We start from the raw sequence: 18,047 nt of genomic DNA, 5'->3' as shown, positions 1-18,047 counted from the left end.
ATATCCCCCCCTGCGCAAAACACTAAATTCATCCAAACATTTAACAACGTCAAATACAAATAAAGGAACAAGACAAGTATCCAACACTTATTTTTGTAAAGTAAATCTGTACAGCAGATATTGGCATCTACATCAACAATATGATTTGCCTGAACGATGTACAGGGCATATTTAAAAAAATATATATATATACAGGTATATATTAAACTTGAGCCTGCGGGCCATAGTTTGGGGACACCTGGTTCAAGGTGTAAAATTGCAATACAGTATTTAAGAGACTTGGTTTTTTTTTTAAACAAAAACAACAGCATTATATCTGAGAAAAGTTTTAAAAAAAAACAGCAAACCTGATTAGAAGCATCCTGAGCAGGATTTGTATCCATAACACCACAATCATATATGTCATCAATCTACTTTTTACTGGCCGAAGGTCAAATTTGCCAAATTATCTTATAGATATATTTTCATATTTACACACATGCATACGCAAAATAGGTTGTTCTAGTCAAACTCAAAAGGTGTTGCAGTTAAAAGAATGAATGCAAGACTAATGGCTAGAGTCCTGACGCTGGCAGACCCAGGTGCTACCTTTGTGACGTCACCGTCATCGTCAAGATTGTCGGCGGCCGAGAAACACATTGAATGGTGGCTGGGTCGATCCAAATACCGGTTGTTTCGATACCAGCAAACGTACAATACAAATGTGGGGTCAACGCCAGCTTGATGTGGTCGATACGGTTTTGGGCACAGGATGACTCGGGGACAAAACGCCAATATTTTGTCATGTTTGTTTATTTTGTTTACTTATTTCGCGCTGTTGCCTAGGGAACGTTAAATGTGTCCTACTGTGCTCTTTAAGTCTTAGGGATGTTGCCCTGTATATTTCATCCTGGACAATATGACAAATGTGTGCTTTGTTTTAAATATGTGCTATTTGGATTTACACGGTATGAGAACACATTTGAAAATGAATTTTACCTTTGCAACCTCATTATACTATTGGCTAAGTTTTATATTCATAAATGTAAGTTTCTCAATACCCGAGCTGTTTTTTGTGCCTTTAAAAAATAATTTTAAATTTACTTTAAAACGCTTTCCACTTCTTAACAATCAAAAAGCTATGAAAACTATGTGTGAGCCTATGGCTTTACACTTTGTTACATATATATATATATATTAGTTAATTTATTGAGCTTACAACCCCCTGGCGCTGTTTTGTACTGTTTCTGTACTTGTTTTGATTATTATTATGTCTTTGCTTGTATGTAAATGTTGCATATTATAAAAAAGGTTTATCAAAATAAAAAAAGGAAAAAATAAAAAAAAAACATTGAAGGGTGGCTGTATCGATCCAAATTCCGGCCGATGTTGGGTCAACGCCAGTTTGATGTGATCGATACGTTTTTGGCCACTTGAAGGCCCCGGCACAAAAAGCCAAAGGATTTAAATGACAACAAATACTGTAATGTTTTATTTTTATTTGGTAACTTATTTCGCACTGTTGACTAGGGAACGTTAAACGTGAGCTACTGTGCTCCGAATTTGCCCTTTTATATGAAAAGGCGTCGACTTCCGTTTCCGCTTACATGAAGTGTTCCAAATAATTAAACCTTTTGGTAATATAAACAAAAACATACTTTACTGTAATATAGCACCCTATTTGTACATAAAACATGCAAATACACAACATATATTAAACTATTTCCGCACAATTTTGCGGAGTTTTTGTTATAACACCCCCGTCTGTGAATGGTTTCGCCCAGTAGCTACATTGACCAATCAGGGAGCAAAGTTTGAGTAGAAAGGGAGGCAGACGCCGCCCGTGTGTGAATTCAAAGTTAGAGTTGTTTTGAGCGCGGCAGGCAAATAATCAACGGTTAAAAAGTATTTGATTTCAAAACTGGAAAATGGCCGAAGAATCGGCGGTTAAGGTTTGTGTTCGGGTTCGTCCAACAATTGAGAGGTAAGTTTTTTGTTTAGTGTGGGTGAAATGCAACTAAAAATGCCATTTGGTGTAAAGTGTAAACTTTGCTTTTACCTTATGATCAACCGAAGTCAGGGGTTGGCAACCCAAAACGTTGAAAGAGCCATATTGGACCAAAAATACAAAAAAAAAAATCTGTATAGAGTCGCAAAAATAACGAAAAACCTCTTATAAAGTCTTATAATGAAGGCAACACGTGACGTAATTGTCTATATTAGCTATAATAGCCTACTATCAAAATGACTGTGTCGCAGGCTGAAGCAAATCTTCGTTGACAGAAATGTTATATATATATACAGTATATATATATATATATATATATATATATATATATATATATATATATATATATATATATATTCATGTATTTATTTATTTATTTCAGGCAATGACATAAATAAGTACAAGTTGACAACACATAATAATATAAATTAATATAGTGCATGTTTGTCCAGTTTTGCCTGAAAGGGAGTGGGAAGAAGATCATTTATTTAATCCCACCCCCAGTTCTCCATTCAGTGATTATTCACATGATTTTCACTCTTACTTTGTGCAAGGATTATAATACAGATGTTGTATCATAGTGGCATTACCACAGGTAACAATAATTATTACACTGTAACAATAATTTGTATCAACAATGTAGGAATAATGAATATACCAACAATGGTAATAGACTATAGCAATAATGGTAAGGAAACATTGAGCACATGTTAACACTTTGAGACAGAGTATAGCAGCAGGTCAAATTAAAGACCCTCATCTCTATATTTGAACCAGACCCCATGTTTGTATAATAGTTTAAATCGATTAATAGTTTGGCATTGCTTGTGTTGTAAATCCAGTTTGTTCCATAGTTTTACTCCGCATACAGACACACAAAAACGTTTACGAGTGGTTTGAGCTCTCGGCAATAAGAAATACCCAAAGCCTCTCAAGTTATGAGCCTGCACTCGTCTTCTAAAAAACGCGGCAATAATTTGTTAAATGCTTTATATAAGATTATCAATGTATTATATTTAACAAGGTCATCAAATTTGAGCAACTTTGATTGCATAAACAGATTATGAGTATGTTCTAAATAACCAATGTTGTGAATGATCCGCACTGCTCTTTTCTGTAATATGATCAGAGGATGAATTGTGTTGTGGTAAGTATTTCCCCATACTTCAACACAGTATGTAAGGTATGGTAGTACCAAGGTGCAGTATAGAGTACAGGGTGCATTTTCATTGAGGTATAGTTTTGCTTTGTTTATAATTTAGAGGCTTTTGGAGATTTTTGTTTTAATGTGTCTGACATGAGGTTTCCATGATAGTTTACTATCAATTATTACTCCCAAAAATGTATTCTCTTTTACGATTTCGATGTTGAAATTTAACATTTATTCTACACATTTTTACAACATTGGAAACCATTAGTAAATCAGAGGCTACTCAGAAGGTGAGATAACTCCTGCAAATTACTGGCTTTTATTTGCCAAATGTATAAATGTGTGTGTCCAAGTTAAAGGAAACGGCAAGCTGTCTTCTTTTTATAGATTTAGGTAATTTTTGCTGTGGTCTGGAACAACATGGCACACAAAACAACTATCTGAAATGCAGCCAATATTACATACAGGTAATGTGTCATGAGACATGCAAAACTAAATTAATACAAAGAGGATCAAAGTAAAGGATATTAAATGAGGTCAAATATACCTATAAACGAGGCATAATGATGCAATATGTACATACAGCTAGCCTAAATGGCATGTTAGCATTGATTAGCTTGCAGTCATGCAGTGAACAAATATGTCTGATTGGCACTCCCAACAAGTCAATAACATCAAAGAAGTGCACCTTTGTGCATTTACGCACAGCATGAAACTTTTGGTGGACAAAATGAGGCAAAGGAGTGGAAGAGTTTACATGTAAACAAAGAGTCCACACTTTGGTGAGTTCAAGAACCGCTGGAATTAGTAGGGCAAAATGATGTTCACCAAAACGGTAAATGGGTTATACTTGTATAGCGCTTTTCTACCTTCAAGGTACCGTATTTTCCGCACTATAAGGCGCACCTTCAATGAATGGCCTATTTTATGTCTTTGTTCATATATAAGGCGCACCGCATTATAAGGCACATAGAATAGACGCTACAGTAGAGGCTGGGGTTACGTTATGCATCCCGTAGTTGCGAGACCTGTTGTGGCTCAATATTGGTCCATATATAAGGCGCACCGGATTATAAGGCGCACTGTCAGCTTTTGAGAAAATTGGAGGTTTTTAGGTGCGCCTTATAGTGCGGAACATACGGTACTCAAAGCGCTTTGACACTATTTCCACATTCACACACACACACACGCATTCACACACTGATGGCGGTAGCTGTCATGCAAGGCGCTAACCACGACCCATCAGGAACAAGGGTGAAGTGTCTTGCTCAAGGACACAACGGACGTGACTAGGTTGGTAGAAGCTGGGGATCGAACCAGGAACCCTCGAGTTGCTGGAACGGCCACTCTCCCAACCGTGCCACACTGTCCCCACCAAATACTCTCATCAGTGAAGCATACACACAAACATATTAAACAGTGGGCTTTCTAACAATTGGGAAGGTTTGTCTCATGTTTGTCCTCAAACAAAAAACATACTAAAACAAAAACATTGTTTCCCCCCCCCCCATCTTTTTCCATTTAATCCTTTTTTTTTTTAAATGCTCCAGGGAGCCACTAAAGAGCCACGGGTTGCTGACCCCCGACCTAAGTAAAGGCTAATAACAGTGATATGGCAGCAGTGTCCATTCTAATCAGTGTTGTACCCAGTAGAAGTTGTAACATAAGGGTTTGTAAGAGAATAATAAAAACTGGAAAAGTCATGGAATTTTAAGCCTCCTGTCATAGCGACACCAGTGGACCTGTCGCGTAACGCTACACAACCAGTAGTGCAGTGGTTCACAAACTTTTTCACCAAGTCCCAACTCAGAAGAGACTGTGCTCTCCAAGTACCACTATAATGACAACATTAAAATACAGTATTGTAGTCGACCAAAGTATTCATTAAAACAAGGCAGAGGTTTTATTTAGCCAGTATATTTCATTTTTTTGACCACCGTTTTAACAGTAATACTACATTTAGATATAGGAAAATCAAACACTATTTTAATCAAGTGATTCTTTGGCATACCCCCGTTTATAGAATCACAGCAGTAGTGTATTATAAAGGAATGGTTTATTAGTGTAATTATACTCTAAAACACATATTGATTGAAGCTCTAAATCAGGGGTGTCAGGGTCAAGGTAGGAGCTTGTCGGAGCCACTGTGTCAAACCTGTTAAAGAACTGGTTTAGCTCATTGGTCCTCTCTTTGTCTCCGTCCATCCCCCTACCCCCCGACGGTTTGAGGCCGGTGATGGTCTGCATACCTCTCCAAACCGCTTACATGTTGTTGTCCTTCAGCTTCCCTTCCAGCTTCCTCCTGTAGTTCTCCTTGGCCTCCCTCAGTTTGGTCTTCAGCAGCCCCTAAACTCTTTTCACCTCCTCCCTGTTACCAGCATTGAATGCCCTCTTCTTCTCATTCAGTAGGGCTTTGATGTCCTTGGTCACCCACGGCTTGTTGTTTGGGTAGCAGGTGACCGTCCTTGATGGGACATTTGAGTCAACACAGAAGTTGATATAGTCTGTGATGCGCTCTGTGAGCCTGTCAATGTCCTCTCCATGAGGCTCCGTGAGCACCTGCCAGTCAGTTATGTCAAAACAGCCCCATAGTATGCATCACATGGAGGGTATGCATGGGATTATAAACCAAATTTTAAAACACTTAAAACACTGAATTTTTAAACACTCACTTTACTCAAATCTATATTGAATAAGCACGAAAAAAATGCAAAAATTCCGTTCACAAAATTCAAACGCGAAAAATTGTGTGACAAGATATCACTCGTACACCACTGCAAATTGCAACCAAAACAAGAAACGTTGGTAAATATATCTTTTTGGATTTTTTTTGATAGGCAACTGAGAAACGTGTACTGTACTACTTCCGTTCCAAGTAAAAAATGTCAATCCACTGATCAGCTACAGTCAAACCTTTGCTTTGAAGGACCTAAAAGTCCTACATACTATTTACAAAACGCAATCAGGTCTGTCACGAGCATATTTTAATCTGTAAAGCCCCAGTTATTAGCAGATGTTTGTTCAAAGCACTTTACACATGCTCCTCTGGTTTCTGCTTTTTTCACACTTGTATTTTTGCTTTTAAGAATCTCTAATAAATTGTCTTTGTTACAGAGAGGAAAGTGTTGACTCAGATACGACAGAGCCTGTGCAACTTTTCTGGAAAGCTGATAAGAAATCAATTTATCAGATTGATGATGGCAACTCAACAAAGAGCTTCAGTTTTGGTGTGGTTTCCTGCCTAAATCATCTGAGAACGTTGAGTAGAATAGAATTGTAGCACAATCTAGTTTACACTTGTGTTTGTTTTGAATAGACCGGGTGTTCACCGCGGAACAAACAACCGATCAACTTTACCAGGCTATCGCAAAGCCGTTGGTTGTTTCAACTGTCGAAGGATACAACGGTATGTGATTGTAACGTGTCTGTAAGTCAGACAGTAACACAAGTGAGTGCACCCTTTACATCGCAACCATTTTTATTACAGCAGGGACAATACCATAGAAGTGCAGAGAGTACGGTATACATAAAATATCAGTTGAAAATGTGTTAAAACACAGCAGTTATTGTCTAAGTAACTTGCAAAGTGAGTGAGTAGCAAGATAATTAATGGCCTTGCTTTCAATCAAGTAAGGTGATAGAAGTGACTTGTCTAGATTTGCATGGGAATGTGAAGGTGGATTTGAAATGTATTGTACTAAACAAGCAGTACACTTATGAGGCTTAAATAGTTTTATTTCTAATAGTATTGTCCTTTGATGTAATAACATGGCTGCTGAAATGTAAGGGGTGGCCCACTTTTGTAAGGCACTGTAAGTAATTCATTACATTGTCTGTTTTTTCCCAACAGGCACCATATTTGCTTATGGACAGACATCCTCAGGAAAGACATTCACTATGATGGGGAGTGGCCACGCCCCTGGTGTCATACCAATGGCTGTTGAAGATGTGTTCCAAACCATTAAAAAAAATGTAAAATATATTGTACATTTTTATGTGAAATATGCTGTATTGCATAATTTAACATATTTTTTTACTGATGTTTTGCCTTTGATCTGCAGTGTCCGAATAAGAAGTTTCTTCTGAGGGTATCTTATATGGAAATCTACAATGAAACTGTGACTGATCTCCTTGTTGGCAGCTGGAAAAGAAAACCTCTAGAAGTCAGAGAGACACTCAATGTGAGTTGAATTTATTTTGGGGGGGAAAAAAACAAGTAATTGTAACATTTCACTGTTCTGGAGCATCACATGCAGTGTCAGTAATCTGTATGTCTTTTAGTGCCGGAACAGCAGAGTGGTATACTCCTGGGGCCGTACTTATCAAGCTTCTCAGAGTGCCATTTTACACTTAAGTCCTGAGAATTTGCGAAATTTAGTCCTACTCTCAAACTTAAGAATAAAAGCTTTTTATCAACGTTCTTAAGTCTAAGAATCACTCCTACTCTCCACGATATTTAAGAGACCTTCAGAGGTGTCTTAAGTGGTTAGAAGTTGCCAGCAGGGGATGGCACTTGGGCGAGAGAGACGTGCGCGAACGTTCAGGGAACGGAACAATGTTGGTTTTTTTTGATGACGAGCAGCTGATCAAACGGTATCGTTTAGACAGAGCGGATATTATTTTTGTCACAGATTTAATACTTTTCGATTCCTTGTTGATTTCTGCATGTGTCTGCAGTGGGCTAGTATATATAGAGCCACCCACACCAGTTTCAAATTAGTTGCCTAATTAATGAATTGGAAAGAAAATGTTATGACAGTAGCGTATGTGTGTGGCCGTGAGGTGAGTGACGTCAGTGAGTGTGTGGGCGAGAGAAGAGAGGGAGCGGTAGCGTGAGTGCCGGCGGGGACTAGTTTGTTTTGTATTATTTTGTAGTTTATTGTCAAAATATACACTCCCATTGTCCACTTAAATATTTCCAAGATATTTCTTTATTCTTAGACAACGGATTCCCTTCCGTGATTGGTCATTTCTATGGACACAGAAATGACGTCACCTAAAATTCCGTTTACGGCACATAGTAATGTCGTAATTCAGCTCTGAGTGTGACACTTAAGATTCAGTCCTACACTTCGCTGAAAGTGTGAGTAAGACGCTTGATAACTAACTTTTAAGTGCAGCTTTCAGCGGAGATATTTATTTACTCTTAAGTCAACTCTTAGCAGACTTCTTAGGAGTAATTCTAAGAAGCTTGATAAGTACGGCCCCTGATTTGTATTAACTTACTATATTGCTGGATTGCAATCGCGTGACCTATAAGCACTTCCACGTTTCAGGTGGTGGTCTGGAGTCAGGCTACGGTTTATTTGCCTGCATCTGTGCAAATTTGGCTATATTCTGAAAGGTTTATAGGCAAATACATAAGCGATCATGAAAAAATATTTGAAATGGGAGGCGTTATAAGACCATCAAAGCAAGGGCAAATAGACTAAAAAACAGTTTCTATCCTAGAGCTGTTATTGCCCTAAACTCTGCACTTACCTGAACACTCACCACTTTATTACTTGCTTACCTCTGATAAAGATCTACTGTGCAATATGTTTTTTTAACATTTTATTATGTTTTTAAATTTTAAATTGTTTTATTATTGTTGTTGTCTTAACACTATTTTATGTAGGTTTGTTTTAAAAGCACTGAGCTGGATTGCTGTCCAATTTCGTTGTTTCCATACAATGACAATAAAGTTATTCTGATTCTGAGTGGATTTTCACACTCTTAAGAAAAATAATTTTCAAAAGATTTAAACCATTATTCACTGAAATAGATATTACTGCTCGGCTCGACCACATTTTTCTTTGGAGACATCATGTCTTTACATCTGAGGGGTCCGCAAATTAAACTTTTAACTGGTGGAAAACAATGGAGTTCCCATTTCTAATACAAAGTAGCGTATTGTTTGAACTCGTATCTGTTAATAGACCTGACATGGAAATGGAGGCACGTAAATAAGACCGCCCACAAAACGGCACATCCTGAAGTGACAGTCAGAAAGCGGCTTAAAGATGTTCTGTAAAACATAACTTAGGCAAAATTTTGAACAAAGAACCAGTATGACATGTTATGTAGACCACAGAGAAGTGTTTTAATCATATGACCCCTTAAGTACTCAAGGACATGGAAACTTGACTCTTGAAAGAGACATCCTTGCAGCGACCCACCTTGCAGACTTAACTGCCCTGCATGAATTTTTCAGACGTAGTGGAAACTTGATTTTAATTTATTTTTGGTCATACAATCCAAATGCAGTTATGCATAAGTTCTGTCCCTGACTGTGACGTTACACTGAATCTTTGAATTTTCAGATTTTTCATTTTTGTGATGCACACATTTGATGTCCCCATCAGAATTATATAATTATATCAAATCTACAGAGAAATTGTTTCAGAATGCACAGCAGTGCTTTCTGTCCTTTTTTGTAAATTCCAAATTGAAATGTTGAACATGCTGTATGCAGAAAAACATCTATGTTGCTGACCTGACGGAAGAAGTGGTCAATTCTCCTGCACAAGCGCTTGCTTGGATTCGTAAAGGAGAAAGTAAGTCTGAGGTTTTAGCTCATCTAGAAGATTTCTTTGGTGGTTAAAGGCCTACTGAAACCCACTACTACCGACCACGCAGTCTGATAGTATATATATCAATGATGAAATCTTAACATTGCAACACATGCCAATACGGCCGGGTTAACTTATAAAGTGCAATTTTAAATTTCCCGCCACACTTCCGGTTGAAAACGTCTAGATATGATGACGTATGCGCGTGACGTCAGCGGTTGATACGGAAGTATTCGGACCCATTGAATCCAATACAAAAAAGCTCTGTTTTCATCCCAAAATTCCACAGTATTCTGGACATCTGTGTTGGTGAATCTTTTGGAATTTGTTTAATGAACAATGGAGACTGCAAAGAAGAAAGCTGTAGGTGCGATCGGTGTATTAGCGGCGGACTACAGCAACACAACCAGGAGGACTTTGAGGATAGCAGACGCGCTAGCCGAACGACCTCACCTTGACTTCCTCCGACTCCGGGCCGCCAACCGCATCGATGATCGGGTGAAGTCCTTCGTCGTACCGTCAATCGCTGGAACGCAGGTGAGCACGGGTCGTGATGAGCAGATGAGAGCTAGCGTAGGTGCAGAGCTAATGTTTTTAGCATAGCTCTGTCGAGGTTTCGTAGCTAAGTTAGCTTCAATGGCGTCGTTAGCAACAGCATTGCTAAGCTTCGCCAAGCTGGAAAGCATTAACCGTGTATTTACATGTCCAGAGTTTGGTAGTATTGTAGATCTTCTGTCTATCCTTCCAGTCAGGGACTTATTTGTTTTGTTTCTATATGCAGTAAAGCCAGATGCTATCACGTTAGCTCAGTAGCTAAAGAGCTTCACCGATGTATTGTCGTGGAGATAAAAGTCACTGTGAATGTCCATTTCGCGTTCTCGACTCTCATTTTCAAGAGGATATAGTATCCGAGGTGGTTTAAAATACAAATCCGTGATCCACAATAGAAAAAGGAGAGAGTGTGGAATCCAAAGAACCCTTGTACCTAAGTTACGGTCAGAGCGAAAAAAGATACGTTCTGCACTGCACGCTAGTCCTGAACTTTCACGTTCCTCGTCCACAAATTTTTCATCCTCGCTCAAATTAATGGGGTAATCGTCGCTTTCTCGGTCCGAATCTCTCTCGCTGCTAGTGTAAACAATAGGAAAATGTGAGCAGTCCTTCCTCCGGTGTCGTCACACTACTTCCGGTAGGGGCAAGGCTTTTTTTAATCAGAGACCAAAACTTGCGAACTTTATCGTCGTTGTTCTCTACTAAATCCTTTCAGCAAAAATATGGCAATATCGCGAAATGATCAAGTATGACACAGAATGGATCTGCTATCCCCGTTTAAATAAAAAAAAATCATTTCAGTAGGCCTTTAACACTATGCATTGTTTTTAATGACCAATGTGTGTTTAACCTTACAGAGAATCGTCACTATGAAAAGACTAAAATGAACCAACGGAGCAGCCGTTCACACACGATTTTTCGAATGGTAAGTATTGTTTTATTGTCTTCTATCTTTTTGAACAAAAGACAGCTACCATGACCACCCCCGAACTGTGAACCATCACTGTAGACACTTTTCACCTTTGATCACTAAAGACACTTTAACTGCTGCTGTGACCCAAGGTCACCTCCATATTTATACTGTTGACTGTCAATCAGAATGTACAATAATATAATGTTACTTACTGTGCCTTGTATTTTTATTTTTATTTTAGCTAAGTACCGTGTGACTTGTTGAAGGGTGGACTAGCAAAGTAACTGTGCATATGACAATAAACAATCTTGAATCTTGAATTGTAAAACATATTCCGTTTGTATTATTGAGACATACTGACTTTTTAATGTTTTTTGCAGCCCTTACGTGGTGTAGGGGTTTTGTGATTTATGCGGCTGAAAAATGCCTGATTTAGGGGACGCTGCTTCAATTTAAAAAAATATTTGTAACTGACATTGTAATGTGTGGTCACAAGTAATGTATGGTATTTGTATTTACAAGTCTTTATATTTTATTTAATAAAAATTTATGTGGGGAGTTATGTTGAAATTTTACCACCTTAATTATCTCGGTCTCAGTGAGTTGGTAAAGCATTCTCTTTTCGACTTTTGTCAGACAGAAGTGAGAGAAGGAAAAACGTATCTGCTGCCCGCCTTTACTTTACACATGATTTGTCTGCGAGCCTCAAGTGCAGATGTTACATTAGCTGCCATTTTTGCACTTGACTATGGTGCAATTGTTATTTTAAGGGGTTTGTTTTAATTTGTAGGCCTGACAGGATGTGTTACACCAATCTTGCTCTGTTTAAAAAGTGCTTGTCCATCAAACTCTGTTCCACACATTGCATGTCGTTCACCCTCGCTTTTGTTGAAAACATTGGCGAAGCGTTAACAATTTATAGCTGTGATTTTGTTGGTAAATGAGACGATGAGAGATTATCATCACAGATTGACATCTCAATGTAAGGTGGGTGGGTGATGAATGCCATTGCAGGGATACATTTGATTGGTTTGGAGTGTGTTGTACACGTTTTGAACACTATTTGGGGGACGAATCCATTGGCGAAATGACAATGATTGGTTTATTCTAATCAAATAATTATGCTTAATTTACTACCAAAATAATCACACATCTTTTGCGTTCTCTTTAGATCCTAGAGAGTGAAAGAAGTGACCCGGCATCAGGTGAAAATTCAGATGGAGCAGTTATTGTTTCCCATTTGGTAAGATGGCTTCTTTTATCATTAGAATTTTTGTTATTTTTTTTACTACAGTTTTCCTTTAATAATTCTTATTTCTCTATTTTAGAATTTAGTTGACTTGGCTGGATCAGAGAGAGCGAGCCAAACGGGGGCTGAAGGTAAATTTCAGCTCAAATACTTTTTTAGTGTTGAAGCTGAAAATCTTTGTCTTTGTTTACTTGACTAAACACTAATTTTGGCTTATTTTATTGTCACAGGAGCCCGCTTCAAAGAAGGCTGCAATATCAATCGCAGCCTTTTCACACTCGGCCAAGTGATAAAAAAACTTAGTGAAGAAAGCCAGAGGTATGTAAATAACAGTATAGACCAAGGGTGACCATTACGTCGATCGCGGGGGGTGTGTCAGTCGATCGCCAGCCAGGCATTAAAAAAACAGACCTAAAAATTAGCGACCATCAATCTTCACAAATGACGTAACTTTCGGCACTTAATTGACATTCACGGCACCCGAGGAACTTGTAAGATGACGCTGGCTGCAGTGACTTCAGTATGAAGAAAAAAGCAACCGGCAGGAAGGCAAGAAACCTGCTGTCAAAAGCTTAAAGACCGACTGCACAGTTCCTGTCTTCACAATAAAGTGCTGCTCTATCCTGCCTGCGCGAACAAAATAAGAGTTTAAAAAAAGTTAAAGCACACAAGCTAGCAAGGTACGGAGTTTGCCGTCAATGTATTTATTGTGAAGTGTATAGAAACTGTAGAAATGTAATGTCCACTCTTGCTTTATAGAACTGTGTTTAATGAACACCTTCAAACATCAATCATACTCCGCTGTACTCTTTACTGGCATCGGTACCGCTCTCAACATCCAACTTCCGGGATCACGTGAGAGACTCGAGAACTCAGTCTCTTAAAGGGGCCGTGCCCATTTTCACATTACATCCCTCCTTTTCTTTCAAATTAAATGTCCTTGTTTCTGTTGAAAAAAGGACTGTGTGGTGACACTTAACTTAAGTCAAACTAAAGATTTTGCCAGTTCAAACTTTCACAATGACAATACAATACAAATATTTGAAATGGATAACAAATGCCTCCTGACATTAGTATACAGGAGCAAACAGAAATTCAAAGGTTAATTCAGTCCAAGAGTCTCCTTGGGAGTCGTCTGTCTGCTCTGACAGGGTATCTCCTCTGGTCTTGATCCGGACCTTGTTGTTGTCGTTGTTGATCCTGTTCATGAATCTGATTACCTGTACTCTCCTCATCATCATCACTGCTGTCACTGTCACAATTCAGTGGGACAAATGGTTGGTGTTTGAGAAGCTTATACAGGCACCTGTGCCTGGCGACTTCATGTCCCTGTCTTTTTGCGGTGACCATTGTCACTGAGATGACCTTGTATGGCTTGGGGTTGAATGGTATTTGGTGGTCAGGAAGGGTATTACACAGACGCAGAGTGGCAGCTTCAAAAGCCTTGTCCCCCATAATTTTGAGCCGTGTCCCGGGTTCTGGTTGAGGTGTGTGGTGTGAGCAGGTCAGTGAGGTAAATGGGGGCATCACCTTGCAGACAGTGGTGGGTGTGCAAGAGGACCTTGTATTCAATGCGCCCATAGGTGGGGAGCCAGTGAAGTGTGCGGAGGATGGGGGTGATGTGCTCGTATTTCCTCACCCTCATCAGGACCCTGGCAGCGCTGTTCTGAACATACTGGAGCTTTTGGAGGCTCCTGCCAGGGATTCAGATGAGACGTGTGTTACAGTAATCAAACCTGGAGGAGAAAAGGGATGGATAAGCTTCTCTGCAGCTCGGAGCTCAGACTATCAACAGTGGCAGAGGGGAAGACCTTGATGCAGAGTTGTGTCGTTAGCATAGCAGTGGAAATTAATTCCATGCCTGCTGGCTACACACCCGAGGGGAATCATGTAGATGTTGAAGAGGGTTGAACAGAGTACAGAACCTTGGGGGACCTCAAAGGTGACTGTGTGAGGACGGGATTTAGCATCCCCCAGGACCACTAACTCTGTTCTGTCAGTGAAGGGCAGTGTCAGAAAGGCCACTGAAGTGCTGGAGATGGTGAAGGGGGATGCTGTGGTCAATAGTGTCGATCGCAGCAGAGCGGTCGAGAAGAATGAGTGTGAGGTTAAGTCTCCCGGATTGTGAAGTTTTTGTGTGGTCGAGCAACAATCTCTTTATCGAAACAATTAGGACATACCATTGGCCACAAACATCTTCTCAACATGTAGCTGACTTCACATCCACACACACGCCCTCACAGACTGCCGGAAATTATAGAGCTCTCAGGCCACGTCCACATGAATAAGGAGATTTTTATGCATAAATGCAGATTGCTAAAATCAAATGTTGGCAGATCTCGTCCACTTTAAAATAGCTGTGGTTCCTGAACAGGTTATTTTACGTTTTGCTATTTTAAGTTGTTTGCGGGAGAGTGATTGTACATGATCACAAAAACCTATTTTGAGAAAAGGCACGTTTTTTTATTGAAAAAATCCAGAGGCACACCACCAGCAGAAAATGTTAAATGAAACTCAGTAGCCTATATTGACAATATAAAGTTGTTTTTCACATCAAATACCTGATGCAATTGTTTGATATGAACACTAGTGTGCCGTGGCACAGTAGTTGAAAAACACTTCTCTAGACTTTACTAAATAGTGAAGTAGTGGTTATAGTTTGCCATTAATTGTTGTTAATGTACATTGGGCAAAATCCAATATTTCATAATATCCCTATGTTTCCAGGGGGTTCACAAATTACAGAGACAGTAAGCTCACCCGCATACTTCAGAACTCCCTGGGTGGAAATGCCAAAACTGTCATCATCTGCACAATTACTGCTGCTGCACTGGATGAGACACTCAGCACTCTTCAGGTTGGAGTCTTTTCATGTCATTATTGCTTATTGTATTTAAGATGCTAGGTTTTATTTTTTTTTTATCATAGTAAAGTATTTTTTTAAATGTGAATTTACTGCTTATATTGTGCAGGTTTGAATGTACAATTGATGTTCTTTTATACACACATACACATTCCAATATTATGAAAAGGTTTTAGTTATTTGAAACATTTCCACCAATATACATTTGTACTATTTGCATTGTAACTTTTGAAAACTATTGGAGAACTGTACAGTTCTCATGTATCTAGTCTTCCATATATACTATATATTTATGCTGTGCACACTGATCCAACAAATGGAAATGACGCAATACTGCATATTTTAGTAGTCAAAGGAGTCTTGTGGACATAGTATTAATAATTAAATGTGATACATTTAGAATATATGATATACAATATTTTAACACTAACAATATTATACTATATAATAATTATAGATGTATTACTAAGCAATTTATGACCGAAATGTAGCCCCTGAATCGCAATCTAATCGTAATGTGCTTTAAATATTCCCATCTCTATTAAGTCCTCTCCTTTTTGGCAGTTTTTTTTCCCGTAATGTTATTTATGCAATTGAAAGGTTGCTGTTTCTTAGTAGCCATTTGTTAATGTTTTTGTTGTACTACTGGTGTCCTCTCTTTTTCATCTTTTGGGCTATTCAACTGGTGGCCCGTGAGTTCAGTTTAAACACTTGAGAGACTCACATTTTTGCAGCAGATTCTTAAAAACACTATAGAGTGCTGTCATATAGATGATCTAACCTGTAACTCTAACAAAATATATACCCCAAAATCAAATGTCTACTGTGGAGGATGCTTGTTCTCCAAAATAAGAGTGAAGGGAGAAGTCCGCCACCCGGTCCTTAACTTTCTGGAAATGTGGCCCCAAAATATTTACTTGAATATCCTTGCTATACTTCATTAATCAAAAAATAATTTATAGATTACTCAATTTTTAAAATAATCGATAATTGCAGCCCTACTTTAGTCTAAAGCTCAAACTCTAAACTTGAAGACACTGTATTTTTAAATATATATTTGGTAAGGCTTTAATCCACTTCATTATTAAATATTTTTTCTTGCAGTTTGCCAGCACGGCAAAGAAAATGAAGAACGATCCACATGTCACGGAAGTGTCTGACGACGGTGCTCTGCTCAAGAGATATCGCAATGAAATTGTCGAGCTCAAGAGGCGACTTCATGAGGTAAAATACTCTGGCTTCTGTTTTTTCTCCCCCACATTTTCGTAAGCCGTTTAAAGTACAAATGCCTAAGCATTGACCAATGAGTGACCCCCTTGCTGCAGGTTTCCTCAGGAACACAGACCACCGCAACGGAGAAGGAGGTGCTCTCGCAGCTTATCCAAGAAAAAGATCAACTTCAGAGAGAACAAGAGGACCGAATTAAAAACCTCACAAAATTGTTGGTCACAAGCACCAACGTGGTTCAGGTTCAGGTAGAGCTCAAATGACTTAGTTTTTCCCCTCAATTCTCTTACTAACAAGTGCTCCTATCCCTGTTTAGAAGTTTCCCAAGCGCAGAGTTACATGGGGTGGAAAAATGATGTGCTTGGCCGCTCCAGGTACTGATGAAGGTAGTCCTTCCAACCGCAGCTTTGCAGGGTATGCTTCACGTAAGAGGAAAAGTAATCGCTCCTGTATGATGGAGCTGACTGAAGGTAAGGGCGATATTGTAATGTAGATGGCCATTGTTTGTACTGTATGACTGACTTTGAAGCATGTGTTAAATGTTTTTTAAATAGATGATGAAGACTTTGACTCTCTGTGGGAGATACCTGAGGAGCCATCTGATGACACAGACTCCAGTCCAAGCTTTGTGTCTGTCCGTTGCTCTAAAAAGAGGTACCGTGTTGTCGTGTGTGTGTGTCTCGACTAGGGATGGGTGATATGGCCTAAAACAGTGTTTCTTAACTATAGGGCCAAATAACATTTTGACGCGAGCGCCCACTAGATGGCCGCAATAAATATGTTTCTCAGCTGTGGCCCATGTACAGCTGTACTCGATTGTGACACTTGTCCACCACCTGTGGCAATAATGATAATATCAAACTAGTCCTAGAGAAGTTTATGTGCAAAAATGACGAATACGGTGGTGAAGCTGCATTTTCATTTACATTTTATTCTATTGACAGTTTAGTTAAGAATCATGAATTAATATTTTTTGTTAATTTGGCTTATTTTAGCACTATATAATTGTATGAAGAATAATTTTTCATCAGTTATTTGACTACCTTCTTATACAGTAGGCTCCCCAATGCACTCAACAGTGGGAGGAACTAAGTCTGAGTAAGTCTTATGCAGTAATATTTGATTAGCAGTTATTTTTCTAATCAGTCTGACCAAAGACTAAAGGTTTGTGTTAAATAAATATGAATCTTTGTGATAGACATGTTTTCATATCATTTGACAAGGTTGTTGTCCCCTTGAACTGTAAGTAGGTTACATATAATTATTAAATACGATTTCAAATCAAGAGTAAGATGACTAATTCATTTGCGCGGGCCCTGTGCCCTTCCCTAGTGTAAAAGCTGGGTCTGAGGTCAAAAAGGTTAAAAATCCCTGGCCTAGGAGTATATAAGGCATGTGATATTTCCGTCTAGTTGGAAATCCGTCTTTTTTTCTGTCATTTTTTTTAAAAATTCAGTTTTTTTCCAACCTACAACGTGTCTATTTGCCATACCTGCCAACAACTACGGTTTTCCTGTAATGAGTACAGTTTTTGATAATTAATTCCGGTTTACGG

At 38.8% G+C, this 18,047-nt stretch overlaps 2 protein-coding genes across 5 annotated transcripts in view; one reads left to right on the top strand and one right to left on the bottom strand.

The window, feature by feature from the left end:
- The window catches only part of LOC133638729 (cilia- and flagella-associated protein 44-like), a 65,837-nt gene extending 65,246 nt beyond the window's left edge, over positions 1-591 (bottom strand). The window contains 1 exon segment of the mRNA XM_062031621.1: positions 348-591. Coding sequence (XP_061887605.1) covers positions 348-383 — 36 coding nt within the window. The 5' untranslated portion in view covers positions 384-591.
- Positions 592-1,812: 1,221 nt separating this feature from the next.
- The window catches only part of cenpe (centromere protein E), a 63,331-nt gene continuing 47,096 nt past the window's right edge, over positions 1,813-18,047 (top strand). For 3 of the 4 annotated variants that reach the window (XM_062031620.1, XM_062031619.1, XM_062031616.1), the window contains exons 1-15: positions 1,813-1,963; positions 6,252-6,364; positions 6,454-6,543; positions 6,988-7,109; positions 7,199-7,318; positions 9,592-9,673; positions 11,098-11,165; positions 12,325-12,396; positions 12,482-12,533; positions 12,633-12,720; positions 15,130-15,259; positions 16,370-16,489; positions 16,591-16,740; positions 16,809-16,962; positions 17,047-17,146. In XM_062031620.1, the coding sequence (XP_061887604.1) occupies positions 1,908-1,963; positions 6,252-6,364; positions 6,454-6,543; positions 6,988-7,109; positions 7,199-7,318; positions 9,592-9,673; positions 11,098-11,165; positions 12,325-12,396; positions 12,482-12,533; positions 12,633-12,720; positions 15,130-15,259; positions 16,370-16,489; positions 16,591-16,740; positions 16,809-16,962; positions 17,047-17,146 (1,517 nt within the window). In that variant the 5' untranslated portion in view covers positions 1,813-1,907. The remainder of the gene's footprint in view (positions 1,964-6,251; positions 6,365-6,453; positions 6,544-6,987; positions 7,110-7,198; positions 7,319-9,591; positions 9,674-11,097; positions 11,166-12,324; positions 12,397-12,481; positions 12,534-12,632; positions 12,721-15,129; positions 15,260-16,369; positions 16,490-16,590; positions 16,741-16,808; positions 16,963-17,046; positions 17,147-18,047) is intronic. The other variant, XM_062031617.1, reaches the window with a different exon arrangement.

Source organism: Entelurus aequoreus, linkage group LG21 (assembly GCF_033978785.1).
Source record: "Entelurus aequoreus isolate RoL-2023_Sb linkage group LG21, RoL_Eaeq_v1.1, whole genome shotgun sequence".
NCBI lineage: Eukaryota > Metazoa > Chordata > Actinopteri > Syngnathiformes > Syngnathidae > Entelurus > Entelurus aequoreus.
The sequence above is the reverse complement of the archived record's forward strand: the minus strand, read 5'-3'. Positions and strand labels throughout refer to the sequence as shown.